A 19,388-nucleotide genomic window follows, 5' to 3' on the forward strand; every position below is an offset into this window, starting at 1 on the left:
AATATTCCCGAAGAATGTGTCCTCTTTGACCACGATTTATGATGGCATATATCTTTATGTTGTGGTATTGTTGGCTGTATGTTTCTGGAAAAATAAATACACTATTTCTGTTTTTCGGCGGCCAATTATTTGCCAGAATTTCTGTCCTAACAGTGTAGACAATCAGACAAAGCATTCATAGAGAATTATGTCATAGACCCACCCCAGGGAGAGTCAATACGTGGAAATGACATGCTTCCTCCTTGGCAAAAAGTGAATGGAATTTATTAAAAAAAAAAAAAAAAAAAAGATCATCTGACTATTTTTCTTTCCTGCCTGTAAATGTACCAAATGTACAGTGGTAAAAGCATTTAAACTCATAATAAGTTAATAGTTGGGCAAGAAAATATGTTTGCAAAAATCAGACGAACCCAAAAGAATGACAGACAATTTTTGACTGAAAATGACTGAATTGTTCACACTTCCACAACCTGAAAGCCACCTTTGAATTTGTGGTGTTACTGTTTTGTAAATTCCAGTTTTGCTTTATAGAAAAATGAATGTTATATATTGACCTAAGACACTTGAATGAGTTGTAGTTGTTTAAGTGGTTTAAATTTGGATTTAAACTGGCCCAAATTTTTAAATTTTCTTCACCATCTATAGGACTGGTTTTCACAGTCAAATTATAAGTTCACAGATAATATCTCTACTTTCTGGGAGCTGTTATAGTTATTGTACTCTATGTCTAGAGCTGAACATATTCCTCTATTAACCTTTTCAAATTTTTTATCAACTGGTCTTGTAACTAAGACTACAATACATTTCCTTTCCATAAACCACCTCACCACTGATTCATTGTTTATACAAAAGGTTAGTTACCAGTGTGTGGGTGAGGTATTTGCATTACTTTATAATCTGAAGAATCCATCCTTGTTCATGGAAGGTTTGCAACACTCATCGTAACATTTCCACACCCAATTGGTTTACACCCAGTAAGTAAAAAACCAAAATGGGACAACAATCAGCTTTAAGAGAAAAAAAACCAAACAAAAAGAAACCAACTTGAACAATTCAATAAAATATATTCAACAATTCTCAGCTATTCCACTGCCAGTACAACATAAATATATACATGCAACTCGGAAGAAAGGGATGTATATATATGTATATATACACAAACACACACACACATATATATATACGTGTGTATACATAAATACTCCTTTATTGACTTGTCTCCCAAGTTACACTCATGTATGTATCAAAATAAAGCCAACATACTAGAAACAGATCTAGTTGGTTTGAACATGGCGGAGATAAGGGCTGCATTGTATGTGGTCTGTGCTCCGTATTTCCACAGAAAAAAGTACTGGCACACGCCTTTGTTTCATAATTTCCTATTGTGTGACTGGAGAAAAAAAAACCTCAGAATACAAACATGTGGGGGTTTATTATTCCTCTATTTTCATATTTTTAAATAGATTAAACAGAAAGCCTGGTGAATGAATGAAGACCTGGGATTTGTATGTGTATGTCTTTTTTAAATGGCATTTGAAAAAAAATAAGACACCCATGATAAACATGCTGACATAAATTATGACCCAGACTCTTCACTCATCACATGATTCCACAGAAGCAATAAAACCACAAAACAACTATTACAGACATTGATAAGACTAAGAACTATCATTGTAAAATGAAGATCACTGAGCCAAATGGGGTAATTGCTTGAAGTGAACCTTCCTCTTCCTCTTCGCATGTTCTCTGTGTCTTGTTTTGGTACATTTAAGAACTATGCACAGAAATATCAGCAAGGACACAAAAGAGCCCCAACGCAGCAGTGTATACCAGAGTGGCATCTTCATCCATGCCCTGAGAACACAAAGATTGAATTAGTGATTGGTTTGTGAATAAACATAAATCCATGAATGAGTCCCCTGTTAGCTCTTGGTATATTGTGGAGCCTAACCTGCTTAAAAACAGATCGTGATGAGTTTGATTGATCCGTAAAGACTGGTTTCTTATGTCACTGTGGACTTTGACGGTGGCTTGGCAGGTAGTCTGAGGTGGCGTTTTGGCCATGATTGTGCTCATTCTGTCGGCGCAGTCATAAACGGGTTGGCCTGATGATTAAAAAGAAAGCCATTAAAATCCTTTATGAGTTTGTACCTTGTGAAATACATATTTCACAACAACCTTGAGACAAATCAGATCAGTAGCTATAGAGCCAATGTTTTTAATGTAATAACTTGAAGCTCCTGTGTGTAGGATTTTTATTTGAATTTAGAATATTTGATCTTTGAAATATATACAAACTTATGGCATAGTTTTTCATTTGTAGAAAACAGACAATAGTGGTGAGAAGTTGTGCAGTGTGTGTGTCCTGGGTCACATCTGTGAGGCTGACAGGGAAGAAGTCATGGAATGCTGTTTCCCACAGTGTCTTCATCTAGCAAGACCACTAGGGGTCATCAAAGTCAACTCTGACACCCAAGAACTCTAATCCATTATATTAAAAATATACTGTAAATCAACATAGTCATTTTAAAAACAATAAATAATATTCATAATGACAAAGAATATCAATGATTGTTCATTTACAGTGTCACAATCAACTGTTTTGTTTTTTGAAAGGTTTTAAAGGTCTTTTCTGCAACTAATGAGTGGGAAGTGTGATTATACTGTCTTTCCATTATGTCGTCATTTAAGCAGCAAGTGAAGTAAGGTGTAATGGGGAAGGAAGCACTGGGCGATGTGTTGATACTGACATCACAATTTTAAGAAAAAGGGAAGTGTAACAATTATTTTGGAACAGAAGAGACAGCCAAAGCCTTACTTAGAGAACAAAACAGACTGGAAAATGATGATACACCAGGACACACAGACACAAGTGGCAGTGAATAATGAGACTTTTTATGCCTTAGCCTCCTGTCTATTTCTGTCCTCCACTCACCCTGTATAAAGCCTTATACGGTCAAACTGAAGGTATAAAGGTAAGTTGTGTAGTTTAACCCTGACCTTCATAACTCTGCTGTAAAACTTGTAAAACGGCGATGAAAATTCTCGTGAAGGAACAACAATTCATACTAACAGTGTTATAAAAAGATTGTTCACACCGTACCTATACGCACTGCACCTAAGCACCTATAAGCACTTGTTCCTGCACAAAGAAATTGACTTTGCTTGGAAACCCACAGAGTCACTACTATTATGACATGTCATAACCACACTCACCATCTACAGTAGTAACAGAGAGTACCTTTTACACTTTCTTGCATAATGCAGGAGATATAGCAAAGCAAGTATAAGTGATTGTGAGACTTTACCTCAGGAAGTATTATAATCATTGCTGTAAACTATTAAAATCTTTACCTGCAGCATCTATTAGTACCTGCTGTATATTTGCTGTGTTATGATGCAATTTGAATGTATCAATAAAACATAATTATTGCCTTGACATTTATAAGAGAGAATAGAACACCCTATCTGTTCTTACCCTGCATATTAATAACAAAGATACAGCTGCTGTTTGCAGGTATCAGAACCTGCACAGAGAGTATCTCGCTCTCTTGTCTGCTTATGTCATTACTGGCAATACAGTAATAATCACTGTCCTTCTCCACTGTGCCACAGTGTAGGTGCAAGTCTGATGACAGGCTAAGAAGTGAGTCCTTGTGGTGAGTGCGTAGATACCAGGCATAAAGAATGCCAGTGCCCTTTGTACAACCACAGCGCACAACCACCGGCTGCCCCCAACATGTTGGCCTGCCCACCAGAGAGCTCAAGGGCCAAAGTCTGGGTTTAGATACTGGAACTGGAACAAAGAAGCAAACAATATATTTGAATCCATTCGGCTTGGTAGTTTAGAGGAATAAATGTTCAAACGTAATCCATAAATATCATATCGTGATAATATACATTTTTCAAACTAATCATTAAAGGGTCTGTTTTTTTTCTTACCTTTAGTTATAACAACTTTAACTAAAGTCATGATGTCAGCATATATTTTGTCAACGCCAACCCAGTACACTCCAGCGTCATCAAATCGGAGGTTTGTGACTTTCACAAAAAGCCCTCTTCTTCCTGTATCTATTATTCGAGACCTCTGTCTGGTTTTATCAGTATGCTCTGAATCCACCAGAATCTCACAGGTGGTTCTGGAGTCCCCTCGACACCAATACTTTTTACTGTACAGGAATCGGTTTGTGTCATAGTTGCAGATAAGAATGAATTCACCTCCAATATGTGCTGTGATCTCTCTTTTATCACACTGGAGCTGGAGACTTGCTGAAAGACAGAGTCTAATTAGACCAAAACTGCTTATAGCACAGGACCTACTTAAAAATCTATCTATCCTTTCAACTTAAATTTCTACTTACTGAACTGTTTTGATTTCAACAACAATGGGTTATGTGTGAAAAACACGTTAGTTGTGACATTTATGTTTCTTTATTTTTTCACACGTAAAATAAACAATTTCATGTGCAAAAATATGAAAATAATGTTAACACTTCCATTGCTGAATTACAATTTTCACAAATGAAGAAGCAATGTGTCTATAATGTGCGAATAAGAAAATCATTCCCATAAACATTTCCAGAAATCATGCGCTTTAAATCGCACCAAACACTCTTTTGCTAAAGTGTATGTGTGTTCAAATATATCATAATCATTACTGCCGTGTAACTGGATAAGAAGAATATTACTAATGCTTATATAAAACTGAACTATTAAATTTTATGTTATTGACACAAATTTTATTTGAAAAAAGACTGTCCCTTACATTATTTATTTTTTTCTTTCCATTTTAGAATTTTTATGATGAATAAAAAAAACTGATAAATAAAAAGATGATTATTAATGGAAGTTGTAAATTATAGTTCACTCACCATGCAAAAGCAAAATTAGACACAGTATCTTCATGTTGAAGTTGGAGGTGAGAATGTCAGATCTCATTTACTTGAAATCAACACTCAGGAAATGCTAGAGATGGACTGTGGTAATTCTAGCTTCCTGTCAGGTGCATTGTAGGTGGCAGAAATGAATGTGTTGCTATTCCCTGAACACACATCCGACAAGCTGCACTTATTTCTAGGGCATAAACTATTTTTTACCATATTTTTCAAATGATTATTATCTTAATTATTTGTGTAATTTCTACAATTAATTGTTATGTCAGTGCTTTTACTTTGAAATGTCACCTTTTTATGTAATGTGTTAATCTGTGTTCTTTTGTTATTATGTATCCTGATTTCAATATGTAAATTTGATCATTCACACCAAGTACATTTTAACTATGTATCACTTGTAAAAGCCCCTTAAAATTCACAGAGATTTGGTTTTACAATTTAGGAAACTACATTTGCACTGGGGCAGCAAACCTTAGTTTGACTTGTTTTTCCACCTTTGAGACCATCATTTCATTCATTCACTTGGACTGTCAGATTGTGTAATTGTTTGCAGTATCAGACTAAATGCCAGCCAGTGATGTTTTTGCATTTTACTCAGACCACTTGTAAACTGGGCTACTCGGGGCCATGTAAAAATGGCTATTTATGTTATATTACCAAAGAACCACTAGATGGCACCATACTGTTGATATTGTGCACCTGCTGAGAGCTGGGTGTTGTGCATTGTCAATATGTCTCCTCCTCTCCTGACACATCGAGTAACCAAGGCAGATGAACCACATGTGAGCTCATCTGGTGAGCCTTTTTCAGTATGATTTCCTTATCATTTTGAAAAACTGGTATTTACATCTTTATACTTTGTTATATGAGATATTCTTACACGTTTATGTTTTATTATTTTTAATTCATACTTTTATTAATATTAACTCGGCTATATATAATGACAGGAAGTCTTGTACGCATGGCTAAATGCTCATAATGCCTTGAAACAGTGCTCCTCCCAGTGCTCTTCAAAGCCTGTGGTGAAATTAGAAACTGGACTGTCTACCAAACATACGTCTGAGTTTTACAGTTTGAATGGCAGAGTTTACTACTAAGGTTTCACCTCAAATACTATGAGGTTGTTAAGCAAAATAAGTGGCTCCCGTGGATAAACTGCACATAGGCATAAATGAAGACCTGAAAAGTTGAGTGGGTCTAATTGCTTGCTCAGAACATCAGGCTTTTCAGGATTCACAGACTTGCTTTCACTTCACCACTCCTTCTGCCTCTGCCTCCATCCCTAACCACATCCCTCTTCCACTCCTCTTGTGTGTCCTGAATGTTGTCCAACAGGCGAGACTGCCTGCATTGCACTCTGACGTTGGGTAGGAACAGCTGTTCGTGCCTGTTTCTGTGCATAATTGTGTGGCCCTGTCTGTTTGTGGGTGTTTCCCACTCATTTCTTCTGTGACACTGTCATGCAATGAAACACCCGAGTGACTTTAGGACCCAGTGAGAGACATCAAAGGGGGCGTGGCAAACTCTTTATTCTGACCACATAACCTGTTAGCTTACTCTTGCTTCCTCTAAGACAGTTTGCATAGTTCCCTCACTATAGTTCCCTTATGTGAGAGACGCAATAGAGAAGCGCTCTGCAGCAACAACAGAAGTTCCACAGCCCTGAACCCGAACCTTGGCGACCCTACTCCATGACCTGTGGATGAGGACCTTTGTGTCCTGACATGCCTGTGAAAGGTGGCCTATGCCAGGCAGCGTACATCCAGCCATGGAGCAGCAGGCCTGGATACTGAGGAGCTTCCTGGTCCAGTTGGAGAGACAGGAGGCTGTGGATGAGGGGGCACCGAATGGCATTGTTGGGGAGTTTGCTGTGAGTCAAGATTTATGTTTGCTTTGTTGAAGCACTGTTGTGAGTGGTATTGTAGATGAAGCCTCCACAAAGTAGAATTATTTCTCCTGTGACTTTCATTATCACATCACCAGAAAGCATGTCATAATTTAACTGACTGAACTGATGGTAAACACGATCAGAGGGAAAACTCCAAATTTTCACAGAAGACGTGGTGTTTCAGGGAAGTAACACGCTGGTCTTGTATGAACAGCTCATACACCACATTTGTGCTTCCTCTTTGTACTGATGTTGTTATTAAAAGGCAAACCTATAGGCAACTGGATTCTAACACCTACAACTAACAAAGACTATTCAGTCACACTATCATCTGTTCATTTATCATTTATATGATCGTGTACATATAACAATTCAAAAACATTCACATGCAAGCAAATGTGGGCTGCTGCCATGGTGATGAGCGACATGCCAGTGCCTGAGGACCGCTCATGCTGCTGTCATGCTGCTAACCCCCCCGACCACTCCAGAGGAAGGGGTCTGTTGCATCACTTCCTTTCAGAACAAAAAGCACTCTGTGGTATTAGCAGCGCAGATGGTCTACAAGGCCTTTAACAGACTGTTCGGAGAAATAGCCTCTGAACAAAAAGACCAGTGTCTCAACAAATCCAGTAAGTATGGATGTGCCATGAGCTTGAGTGTCAAACCTTCCACACAGTACATTTGGCACTCAGTTTGTGAGCCATCGTGCCAGTTTCTAGTAAAATGAGTCACAGATTCTGGTCATCAAGGGTTGAATCACATAAAAACTGACCATGTGTGACTGTTAATATAATTTGCTTGCCATTTGCCACATCTTTTCCCCTGGCTCCCCTGTACATACGTGGGTAAAGCTTTATTTTAAATTGCACTTGACATTAAAAGCATTAAAAGCCATGCTGGAGTGTACAAAACAGAAATAGAAACAACAAAACTCATTTTATAAAATAGCAAACATCAGTTTAAAAAGCAAGGATAAGTGATTTTAAGAAGCTTTTTTTTTACTGGTTAATCTAATAGTAAGAAATAAACTATTCCAAAGTTTAGGGGAAAAGACAGCAAATGCTCTGTCTCTTCATTTTATGTCAAGCGCTCAGAACATCCAGTAGACGCTGGTTAAGCCAACCCAATCTGAGAAAAGTTTCTACATAGATGCAGCAATTCAGAAATGAACCTCATAAGTGATAACCAAACTTTTACAATTAATTCTAAATTGTACTGCAGCCAATAGAGAAAGGCCAACACTGGAGTAATGTACTTCCTGTACTTTGTTTAAAAATGGGATGCAGTAATTTTGGACTATCTGCAGATGAGCTTCAGCTCCCTCACTAAGGCAGGTGTAGAAAGAATCACAGCAATCCATTCTCAATGACACAATTTCTTAGCATTTCTGAAAGATAAAACCTTAAGAAATTCTTCAAATGCTTCTTAAACAAGTTTGTTTTAATTTAAACAGAGAAGTTAAATGTGAGAAGAGTCTAATTGAATACCTCAAGAAAGATTGCTGTTTTATAAAGGTCTCGGAGACTTTGGAGCATTCTCTGAGCCAATTATAAGTATCTCTGTTTTATCTTCATTTAAATTGAGGAAGTTTTAAGACAACCAGCACAAAAAAAAATAATAAAAAATTACATTATACAACAAATTAAAAGACCCAACAGCAGCATATAGAGAATAAAACAGGACCAAGAACAAACCCATGAGGCACTCCTTCACTCAAGACATCAGTGTAAGACTGTACAACTACAAAAATGACCAAAAATAGTTTTAATAATACAAATGAATGATGAATTTGTGTACAACCTGAGAGCATTTTGAGTTATATAAAAAAAATATTTAAAAAAATTAATTAAAAGTTATGCTCCAAAGAAACCCAGATATGCTGAACCTTGTATTACTTTGATACTTCTTGCCCTACATTATGAATTATTATTACTTTGTTTTACTAATTAAAAGTTGTGTAAACCTACATGGAGTTGAATCTTAACCTCTGACTCTGAGAGGTTAAGATCACAACAGGATATGACATTAACCCTCATGAAGGGAGTATTTCACACACCCCATACTCTCACACACACACACACACACTGTAAAAGCTGAAATGCTGTAGTCAAATGCTGTGTAGTTGATTCAGTTTCCCTCATGTTTTTCAGAGGTTGAAGAACCAGTCAACTAAGTATCGTACTGACAAGACCTACCCCACCAAGACAGCAGAAAAGCAGGAAAACATCAAGAGGAACCGATACAAGGACATTGTTCCCTGTAAGCTGTGCTCAAGGCTGATTCGAGAAAATGTTGTTTCATTTATACTTTTGCATAAGATCTTAAGACAAGTGTTGCATAAGATATCACTAATAAACTATTACTTTTTGATTTCCATATATTCACACATCTGCCACATTAATACTGAAAAAAACATAGATGAATTAGACCTTAGCATTAACTTAAACCTTAAATTAATTCTATCTGTATGTATGATAACCTGAAATAAAATGTGGTATCCATGACCAAAAATGTTCTACTAGGTTAACAATAATGTGATATAGGTGTGATTTATTATGTTGAAGATCATATTTTTCTTTTTACTACATTTTCTAATATTCATAATTGTACAATGGGGAATATGTCCATCTAGTCTCAAGAAAATACTACAAATATGAATTCCTTTATTCTATTTATATTTCTTCTCTTTTATATTTCTATTTATTCATATTTTGCCGAAAGGTTGTGAAGCACAGTAAGATTCATCATTATAACTACATATTTCTCTCCTTTTAGTTGACCACAGCAGAGTGAAGCTCTCTCTCACCACAGCTAAAAATGACACAGACTACATCAACGCTAGTTTCATCAAGGTAAATTAACAGTGTCCTTTTAAGGAGAATCTTGTTTTAGTCATTTAAATTGCATGTACATTGAACTGTACTGTACTGTACATTTGTGTGAATAATATGGTTTGTGTAAACGTTACTACAACAACGACGATATGCTGTGTTTTGTCTACAGGGAGTGTCTGGTTCAAGGGCATACATTGCTACTCAGGGTCCTCTGCCCCACACAGTCCTGGACTTCTTGAGGATGCTTTGGGAGTACAACATACAGGTACAGCATGACCTGCCTGTCATCTGTTGACATACCAAAGTGTTTGTAACACAGTCGTGTTGCTCTCAAAACAACCGTAGATGGGCCTCTGTGGTAGGAATGAACAGAGGAGCACCTGCTGAGGCTACATTAACTGACCTTTTGAACTCCCCCACCTGCAGTTAAAGATGTACTCATGTTATATTTTGGCACATTATATCTCGCATTGTCTTGTTTGACTCTAGGTCGTAGTGATGGCCTGTCGAGAGTTCGAGATGGGAAAGGTAACATGATGTCGCTGTACACAACTCTTTTTTCACATTTCACTTTCACTGTGTTCCATTGTTAACTGTCAATACCTGTGCATGTAGATTTAATACACATCCGTCAGTTTGTATGTCAGGTCTTTCTTTTTCTTTCTGTCTTTTTTATGTAGAAAAAGTGTGAGCGCTACTGGCCAGAGAAACAAGAGCAGTCATTTGTTTGTGAGCCTTTTACAGTTTACTGTGTGAGTATTTTTATTTTCAGTTGCACTTCCTACTCTGACATTTTCCTATAACTGAACCATAACATATGCTGACATGATAAGTTCACATTATTTTCACATACCATCTGTGTCATACTCTCTTGAATATTCTATTTTTAATACAATTACAATACAATATAATATTTTTCATTTTTTATTTTTTACAGGATTCTGAAGAAATGAAAGGAGATTATTTAACAAGGATGTTAAGGGTGACTTACCGCAATGTAAGTGATGTTTACACCTGTACTGTGAGAATAACTGTCGCAGTAATTCTCCTGAGAAATGCAAAAGATATTCTGTTGATGTATTGTTCGCTGCTACAAAGACTAGAGGCAAATCTCAAAGCTAATGTGGTGATATATGACATCACTGAGACAGGATCTGCTAACGTCTAGTTAGTATGATCTATTGATTTGTGTAAATCTGTAGCTTTCATAATACGGTAGCAAATGTGTTTGCAAAGGCCTGATATATGACCTTGTTGTTAGGCTTGTATTGTAATTGCCTACAATACTTTTTTTTTTTTTCAGTGTAGCCGAACTTTGAAACAGCTGCACTATGTCAACTGGCCAGATCATGGTGTACCAGACTCCATCCCTCCCATTCTGGAAATGTTGCATGAGATGCGTTCCTATCAGGCTCATGATGACATCCCTATCTGCATCCACTGCAGGTCAGCCACACATCTTTATAATATTCTTATAAATAAATAAATAAAAAAATACTGAGCACAGCACAGAGTGTCTCACCTAAAGGTGTTCAGTCTATTCTTGAATTGTAACAAACATGTTGAGTGCATTTCCTTCCTCAAAGCAAAGAAACTGCATTTTTGACAGGACAAACCAAGAAATCAGTGAGCAGATTTCAGCTTGTACAAAGCTGAGTACATCACACTCATTTCAGCATCTCTACACTGGCATTTCATGATATTTCATGACTGGTTTACAAGAGGTTACAAATTAAGTTTATTATTAGAAATATTATAATTATTGGATGGACAAGACTTGTTTTGTTCCAGCATCATAAGATGAAGTGCAACAATGTATGAAATGTCTATTCTAATGTGTGAAAACAAACAGTGATCACGCTTGTGGTTTTGATTCACTAGTTACTATGGGAACGTATTGCCTGTGGGCAGTGTGTGTATGGCCCCTGGTTTAGGGACTTCCTCTCTGTCTGAGAGACAGGAAGTGTGCGTAGGTGGTTTGCCAACGACCCACTAGGTTTTAATCTATACATGTGGGCAACTCCCCTCACTTTTTCCAGCACTTACACGAAATGAAATGATTTTTTTTTTTTTTTTTTTTTTACTGGGAACCTCACAAGACTTTGTTCAGTAGGAACAGAAGATGATTTTGCAAATGTGGATGATCGACAAAGAGTGAGGTGGCTGTTCACATATGTACCACTCTAAATTTCTCAGGTACATATCAAGAGAATGGGAAAACAGTCTTAGGCTTTCTAATACTGTAGAAAAACATATGAAAACATGCCACACCATGACCGGCCCACACCTTTTTTGAGGATGATGTGACTGAATGGAATGTTGAGTCAGTGGCAGATCTAACCTACGTACCAGAGAGTCACCCCACTCTGGAGGCAGTTCACTGATACAAAAGTGCACCCGAAGATTTTTCACAACAGAAAGAGCTCGTGAGTTTTTGTGCTTTGACACTTACAGAAAAAAGAGGTGATATCACAAACCTCTCACCTCATGCTATATTATAGTTCAACACCACCAATACACCCTCAATAACCTTATAGTTGAAGCAACTTCTGTCTGGCTGTCAACAAAAACTGAACATTATAAGCTAATGTAACCTTTTCTGCTGTACTTTGCTTTAGATCTTACACAAGGTCATGTCAGTGCAACCGTCCCTTGCGGTTTATTGATGACACCATACTACACTGATAAAGGGACTGTATGGAGGACATCATTATTATCATTATTATGAAAGAGCAAATTCACATTTCTTGAAATGACAGCATGGGAAAAACCCATATAGCCTTAAACATCTTTTATTTATTTATTTTGTAGTCATTCTCAGAGTTTCAAAGACGTCCACAAAGGTGAGCTTGGTCTTTTATGCTGGATAAATCAGGAAAAGAGTATTATCAATTGTCTAAACCTGCTTAGAGTGTCGGATGGGTGTGGTACAGGCAATGCAGTACAATGAGTGCCAGATCAGGACAATATGAACACTGTGCTTGAAAATGTAATGTTTGCAAATACTGTCAGGTGTGTTGCTTTCTTTAACATTTCTGAAACTGATAATTATTTGAGGAATCACGTTGAAATGCTCTGCGTGGTTAAAATGTGACTTTGTGCTGCTGTGGTTGTAGTGCTGGTTGTGGGAGAACAGGAGCCCTGTGCGTCATCGATTACACATGGAACCTTCTGAAGAAACAGGTGAGAAATTCCTTCCTTTTGTGCACATTGTTTTTACCATGACAGATAAAAAGATCCTCGCGGTATTGGTGCTGTTTGTGTGCTTGTTTTTAGATGATCACTCCAGATTTCAATATCTACGACTTGGTTCAAAACATGAGAACCCAGAGGCCTTCGTTGGTTCAAACCAAGGTATTAATTTTTTTTAAGCATCACGTGTAGCAAATCTTCCAACAAGCAGAACCACATTTCAGGCAGTTCTTTATGTCAGTTCCTTCCTTCTATCAAAGACCTTTTGATGATTTGTGTGTTTCGTGCGTCATGCCCCGGGGCCCTGTCACCTAACAAAGCAGGTTTTTGTTGTTTAACCCTAGGAACAATATGAGCTGGTGTACAGAACCATCAAGTTACTGTTTCAGAGATATTTGCAGTCCCTGGATGAACGGAACTGCAGACATGAGGTGAGCAACCAGTAGCACACACCATTGTGAATCAGCCAAAGTACATAGAGGCAATGGAAATGTAAAATAGATGCTCCAACAACAGCAACCAAAAAGTACAACCATCACAATCAGCATAGCAGACACAGCAGCTGTGGCAGGCTTTCTTGTGGTTTTGTAACATTAATATAGAGCGCAGTCACATCATCTGAGTGGAAAAAAAGCATATAGCAGACTGGGTGATTCAAAACTGAACAATGAAGGTTGTGTCAGCCAAGCTACTGCTTTTCTTGACGCTAAGAAGATTTGTTTAATGGCCTCTTTATTTACATACTGTATAATACTGCACAAACTTACCATGATCCTAAAAAGACATGCAGCAGAATTCGTATTTGCGTAGCATTGATTCATTTAGCTGTTGTGACTCACACTCCTCTTTTAACCTGGACAGGTGACCATGGGCCCGTCTGCTATCATGCCTGACACTGAATGCGAGCTCTTGGATCTGAATGAGGAGTCGGATTTGCTGCCACAATTCCAGCACCTGCTGGATGAGGAGAGGGATTTTTTACAACAGTACCACACACCCTTGCCTTCCACTTCAGAGAATCTCATTGTCTTAAGAGCCAACAACGAGCAGATGGACCAGCAACAATGGCACCTACTCTGCTCCTTTCCTGATACCATGGTCACCCGTCAGGACCTGCAGGAGGGACCCAGGACCTCACCCAAACAGATGCAGATGAGCCAGGTGGCCCCTGCGGTGGAGGAGAGTATGACGTTAAGTGATGACATACCATCACTGAAGCCTCCACCTACACCAGTTGTGGAAGAAGCCATTTGTCTGATGGTGGAGGACCCCTACTTTGACACCCCTCTGAGCTCCCCTTCATCAGATGAGGTACCCGAGGACTCTACTGAAGCTACCAAACAGTGGACAGTTAGCCCCGTCTTCAGCACACCCTCATCTCTGAATGACCAGAACCTTACCTCTCCTGTCTCAGGTGAGTGTTCATATTTGTCGATGTCTTAGTCTCAAAGACAAGCAACATAGACAACAGGGGAGTAGAATTGAATTTTGTGGATATCTGTATTCATTTACGTGCATTTTGTTGGTTCTGTTGAAACTCATTCAGATGAGGAGGCACCTCCTCCGCTGCCTGAACGAACCCCTCAATCCTATGAACTGGCTGTGGACACAGGTTTGTATATAAGTCTACTATATAAACCACATCCTTCTGTAAGGCTTTCTCCTGTGTGTCGGGTTTATTATTTGCATTCCTATTTAATAGTTTCTAATCATCTGGGAAGAAATCACAAATGGCTTCAATCCTGATCTTGATATGTGCAAATACACTCTTGAGTGTTCCAACATTTTATGATTTTGTCTTTTAGAGGCCTCAGATCCCTGTGAAAGGTTAGCGGTCATCATTCCACCAAACGCTGCTGCTGAGGCTGTCAGGGAGTTGAGAGGTGAGAAAATCTCTGAAACTCTTTATCTGATGTAACATCACGCTCGCCAATGTTTTTCTTTGGGTTTGAAGGTAATATGATTTTTCGGGGTGCTTTAATGTCCACAATTATTTTCTCAAAGTAAGAGTAACTCTTTGATGGTAAATGGACTGCATATAGAATACATGTAGGGCTTTTCTAGTTTCATCGACCATTCGCTTTACACTACAAACCACATTCACCCATTTACACACACATTCATATAGTGCTTTTTCCTATCATACACACACTCACAGACACACAAATTATACATCAGGGGCAATTTGGGTTTTAGTATCTTGCCCAAGAATACTTAGACTTAACACTTATTTCCATATTCCCAGGCTGCCCCCCTTCACCTGTCCCCCCACTTCCAGAGAGAACCCCAGAGTCATTTGAGTTGGATTTTGATCAAGGTGACCTAATAATATCATAAATCAATAAAAAACAAAACAAACAAACACACAAATAATTGTGCATTCTATGTTTGACTTAATTGTGTAATAATGAAATGTATTATTCTTGCTTGCCATTCAGCTCCTGTGGAGCAGAACTTTAAGACTGCACCGGCAGTGAAGCTGAGCAGAATAGGAATGTCTTCAGAATGGTCCGGTATCTCAACACCAGTTGCCACTGGATCTCAGAATGAGACCAAACCTTGGGTGAGGAGTAAGGTAAGAGTAAAGTAACTTCAACGGCAGCTTAGTTCTATTCTGTGCTGGTTCAAATGATAAACCAAATGATGAATTATGTATATTCATATTATTTGTGCACATAATGAAGTAAGCAACTGGTTATCAAACACCTCTGGTCAACGTAGAATGTGGATGATGACTTTATATGCCTCACCCAAACCATGAAGTGGTATCATAAATGTTAGGATATTTTAAACCTCTTTACCTAACATGAAACATACACATGCACTGATGAGCAGGCTGGAATACCAGACAGCTTGAGCACTGAAAATAGCATGGCAGTTACGTAACAGCAACATACTTCTCTTTCTTTTAGAGTCTGAGAGTAAAAACAAGCTTCACAGGTAAGATTTTTATAATGGCAATGTACTGTCTAATAATCAAGCCATGTATTAAATATAGATTGCAATTATATAAATATGATTAATTTAAATTTATGTTGGAATGTTTGTGACATTACATACTTATGTCCTTTCATTCAATTTGGAGAGAATGACAGAAATCAAAATTATCTTCCAGTGTAATAGCATTATTTTGTGTGCGATGATGATTTCCGTGATACAGTATTTTCTTGTGATATATTTTTAGCACCAGTAACACATCTTGATGTCGCATCACATTCAACTTCAAACCTCCAGCCTATCTATCCATCTCTGGACCCACTGACTCCGCTGCTTTCTCACAGTAAGTTGACCAGGCTGATCTTTGCTTTGAGGTCATCATCATATCAGGGCAAAAGGAAATTCAGATAAGGTGCACACGTGTGGGAGAACAATACGTGAAATAATGGTTTCTTAGTAAGAAATGAAAAACTGCTGACTTGATTATATCTGATTGTGCAGCTGAGAACAGCCTGATTCCTCCGCTTCCTGACAGAACCCCAGAGTCCTTCTTCCTCAAAACAGAAGAGAGTGAGTGAATCGTCATCTTCCTTACAGCAGGAGACACAAGATCTTGCTTCTGCAGCAACACGTGTTGTCTAGGCGAAGTGATATTTTAATTGACTTTGCTCTTTTCCAACAGTCCATGTGAATCCTGCCCTCAGCCTGCAGCCCTTAGAGACAACACAGCCCTCACCAAGGGTAGGCATGTCATCTGAGTGGGATGGCAACTCTCAGCCCAAGAAATTCCTCGACGTTGTCATGAGCAGAAGCAAGGTAGTAGCTCTCCAATAGGAAAACAGACGCATTCTCACTTTGTGATTAACATTATAAATTTCTATTGTCTGGACATTAAGATTTTTGCTTTCAAATGTTCCCCCCAGACTGTTCGAGTTAAAGGTTCAAGACCGGGTAAGCTATTTTTGAATGAAGATTCGTTCCTCTTCTGCTTTCACTTTACTTGACCTGGATGTTAAATGATAAGGCTAGCAATATTCAGTGCTTCTCTTACTGTCACAAATCACATGGGAAGACCAAAACCAACAACAAGCTACTCCATCTCATAAAGGTCCCAGATTTTACAATTTTCTTGTATTTTATTCACTGATATCCATAGGAAGTTATATTTGCGGTTTTAAGTATAACTTAGAACATCTCAGTGTATTTTTACATCTAGTAACAACAGGTCGGCCTCTCCTCTGATTGGTTAACTGTTTTCCGAGTGATGTTTTGTTCTGACATCTCAATGTTACTGTCCTGAATACAGGCTGTTTGCATTTCTGTGAGGACTGAGTGCCTTGATACTTTCACAGTATTAATATAGAACCTAAACCTGCTTTATAATGAAAAAAAGACATGAAAGTCTCACTTTATACAATACGGGACCTTTAATTGTTTCCGACATCCTCAGTCTGTCTGTGGCGCTGAGCCCCAACACAGTTTGCTCCAACAGTAGATGTAAATCTTTAAAAATGAATCATGAATATTTCAATTTTTCTTTTTTTTCTTGTTAAAAAAAAAATTATTTCTGGCCATTGTGATTTTTTAAAATGTCACTCAAATAGGACTAAATAGTGAATTTGTTGGGGACTATTTTAATCTGTGGATTTGCTGCACTAGTGAGATGTAGGACAATGTATGTGGGTTAGACTCAAAATAAACTACAATGCCAATGTTCATCATAATAGGGGAAAATAACACCTAGTGTGACATTGCGGTCAGTAGAACTCTGTGGCGTAAAGTACCTATCACATTTCAGCATTGGTTTTGGTCTTTTCATCGGATTTGTTGCTTGTCCTTTAATGTAATAATAATTTTGTTGGCTGTTTAAGACATTGCTTTGTTGTACAAAATATACAACAGCAGGCAGATTAAAATGAATTTGTAGAAGTACCTGTCGACACCACAGGGAGGCATCCTTTACTAAAGCAAGGGACAAAGGTTTGATTGGTGAAATGCCAGATTTGTTATTGATTAATCCAGTTGACTGTGTCTATACTGGGGGTTGTTTATCAATGTGTTTCTACTGCAGAGCCCCTTACTGCAGATCAGCAGCTCACTCCATCTCCTGTGGTCGTGGCTGGAGCAGGAAGTGGTGAGTTGCGTCAGACATTAAATGTGCTGCATGTTATACTTTAGCCCCTCTCGCACATAGTGTTATTAATAGACACATGAATGCTTACCATATAAAAATTCAAGAGCAGAGATCTTACACCTGATTATTTGCTCTCATACAGCCTTTAAGTGCCATGCACTTTGAGTTAGAAAAGAGTAACTATATGAAATTTCAAACACATCAAATCCTCTGTCTTTGTGTTCATCAGCACAAGTGGGACAGCATGATGTGAACCATAGGCCCTCTGCTAATGCCGAGACATCAGGAAACAAATCAGACAAAAGCAACGAGAAGGGAATGTCTAGAACAAAGGTAACAAAAGTTGTTAATAGCTATGGAAAATCTGAAAGTGTAGACAGCTAAATCTGTGTTTTTATTTCCTTCATCCAGAGTCTGAAGTTTTTTAGACACAAACAAAAACGTAAGTAATTCCAATTTAAATCTAGCTCAATAAGTGCATTGATGTCTGTAAGAAAAGTTGAACTAACATGTCTAAAAACTATATTACCAGCTAAAGCTGGCCCTCCCCCTACTCCTAATCAACCTGGAACACCACCTCCAACACATGGCGGTGCATTTTCAGTGTTCAAATTTGGTACGCCAACATCTACTTCATTTTCACATTTGCATATTTGGTCTATTTCAACACATGCAACTTTTATGATACTTTTATGATTTTATCATCCACAGGATTTGGGAACCGTTTTGGAAAACCAAAAGGCCCCAGGAATTACCCAGAGACCTGGATTTGAAGCAGCCACCCCTCTCTAAACATCAAGTTCTTGTAATAGCGTTGTTAAAGGACTCGGACATTTTGAAGATTAAGTATCCCTTGAAGCTCATATGAAGTGTAACTGAAAAGCACCAGAGGCCGCTTCTCTCCGTCTTGCACAGCGCAGTAGCACCCTCAGCAGAGAGCAAACAGGAAGTGCTGTGTTACCAGCTCTCTAAGCGTTTTGTACTGTACATGAACTAAATTTAATTTTAACTATTGACCTGCGCCTTGATGAACAACAAGCACAGCCACTTGGATCAATGGCTTGAACATTTAATTAAAAACTCAGGAGTGTCAATCTATGGAATATTTTGTGGACTGCAGCAAGAAATTTTACACTGCGAGATATATTTAGTTGTGTGTGTGTGTGAGAGAGTGTGTGTACGTTTGTGCTTATGGCATGAAATAAGAAAACGGGTATAACGTGCATCTACTTCAGTACCACATGTGTCATTTAGTTTTGCTTCTATGCCATAATTGACAAACCTGTCATCTGTAGCTTTAAATGATTTTAAAAGCATCATAAGCCTGTGAAAAAGGATATCTTAAGGTACAGTGGATGTGATGCATATTAAATATGCATATAATGTAACTGTCCATTTAAACTGTGTTACATGAAGTGGTTACACACAAAATTATTTATTAAAAAATATAGAAAGTCTATGCACTCAGTTTTTTTCTACTCAACAAGACTGAATCACACTGCTACCAGATT

General features: G+C 38.0%; 2 protein-coding genes across 2 annotated transcripts; one reads left to right on the forward strand and one right to left on the reverse strand.

Moving 5' to 3' along the window:
- Positions 1 to 404: 404 nt before the first annotated feature.
- On the reverse strand, positions 405 to 5,870 carry LOC139621046 (uncharacterized). The gene is made up of 5 exons (XM_071477244.1): positions 4,872 to 5,870; positions 3,943 to 4,269; positions 3,479 to 3,796; positions 1,952 to 2,105; positions 405 to 1,854 (listed from the first exon to the last, which is right to left on the reverse strand). Exons 1-5 carry the CDS (start codon positions 4,936 to 4,938, stop codon positions 1,686 to 1,688), a joined length of 1,035 nt encoding a protein of 344 aa, XP_071333345.1. The 5' UTR covers positions 4,939 to 5,870; the 3' UTR covers positions 405 to 1,685.
- A 595-nt stretch (positions 5,871 to 6,465) lies between these two features.
- On the forward strand, positions 6,466 to 19,334 carry ptpn22 (protein tyrosine phosphatase non-receptor type 22). Its single transcript, XM_071477242.1, has 26 exons — positions 6,466 to 6,762; positions 8,931 to 9,039; positions 9,556 to 9,632; positions 9,784 to 9,879; positions 10,104 to 10,142; positions 10,295 to 10,366; positions 10,552 to 10,611; positions 10,918 to 11,060; positions 12,731 to 12,797; positions 12,891 to 12,968; positions 13,151 to 13,237; positions 13,668 to 14,220; positions 14,353 to 14,418; positions 14,612 to 14,689; positions 15,052 to 15,123; positions 15,245 to 15,381; positions 15,719 to 15,746; positions 15,991 to 16,086; positions 16,245 to 16,313; positions 16,426 to 16,559; positions 16,667 to 16,694; positions 17,815 to 17,877; positions 18,107 to 18,210; positions 18,289 to 18,319; positions 18,410 to 18,493; positions 18,589 to 19,334. Exons 1-26 carry the CDS (start codon positions 6,637 to 6,639, stop codon positions 18,648 to 18,650), a joined length of 2,559 nt encoding a protein of 852 aa, XP_071333343.1. The 5' UTR covers positions 6,466 to 6,636; the 3' UTR covers positions 18,651 to 19,334.
- Positions 19,335 to 19,388: the final 54 nt, after the last annotated feature.

The sequence above is a fragment of the Trachinotus anak genome, unplaced genomic scaffold, assembly GCF_046630095.1.
Source record: "Trachinotus anak isolate AG129_WGS33_773 ecotype Australia unplaced genomic scaffold, CSIRO_AGI_Tana_v1 ptg000004l, whole genome shotgun sequence".
NCBI lineage: Eukaryota > Metazoa > Chordata > Actinopteri > Carangiformes > Carangidae > Trachinotus > Trachinotus anak.

Excerpts from the sequence above, each read along its gene's own strand:
- LOC139621046 (XM_071477244.1), bottom strand. The coding sequence starts at position 4,938 with ATGAGATCTGACATTCTCACCTCCAACTTCAACATGAAGATACTGTGT. Across the intron at positions 4,270-4,871 it reads TCTAATTTTGCTTTTGCATG|CAAGTCTCCAGCTCCAGTGT; the intron begins GTGAGTGAACTA and ends TCTGTCTTTCAG. Across the intron at positions 3,797-3,942 it reads TAAAGTTGTTATAACTAAAG|TTCCAGTATCTAAACCCAGA; the intron begins GTAAGAAAAAAA and ends TCTTTGTTCCAG.
- ptpn22 (XM_071477242.1), top strand. The coding sequence starts at position 6,637 with ATGCCAGGCAGCGTACATCCAGCCATGGAGCAGCAGGCCTGGATACTG. Across the intron at positions 13,238-13,667 it reads AACGGAACTGCAGACATGAG|GTGACCATGGGCCCGTCTGC; the intron begins GTGAGCAACCAG and ends TAACCTGGACAG. Across the intron at positions 18,494-18,588 it reads ATTTTCAGTGTTCAAATTTG|GATTTGGGAACCGTTTTGGA; the intron begins GTACGCCAACAT and ends TATCATCCACAG.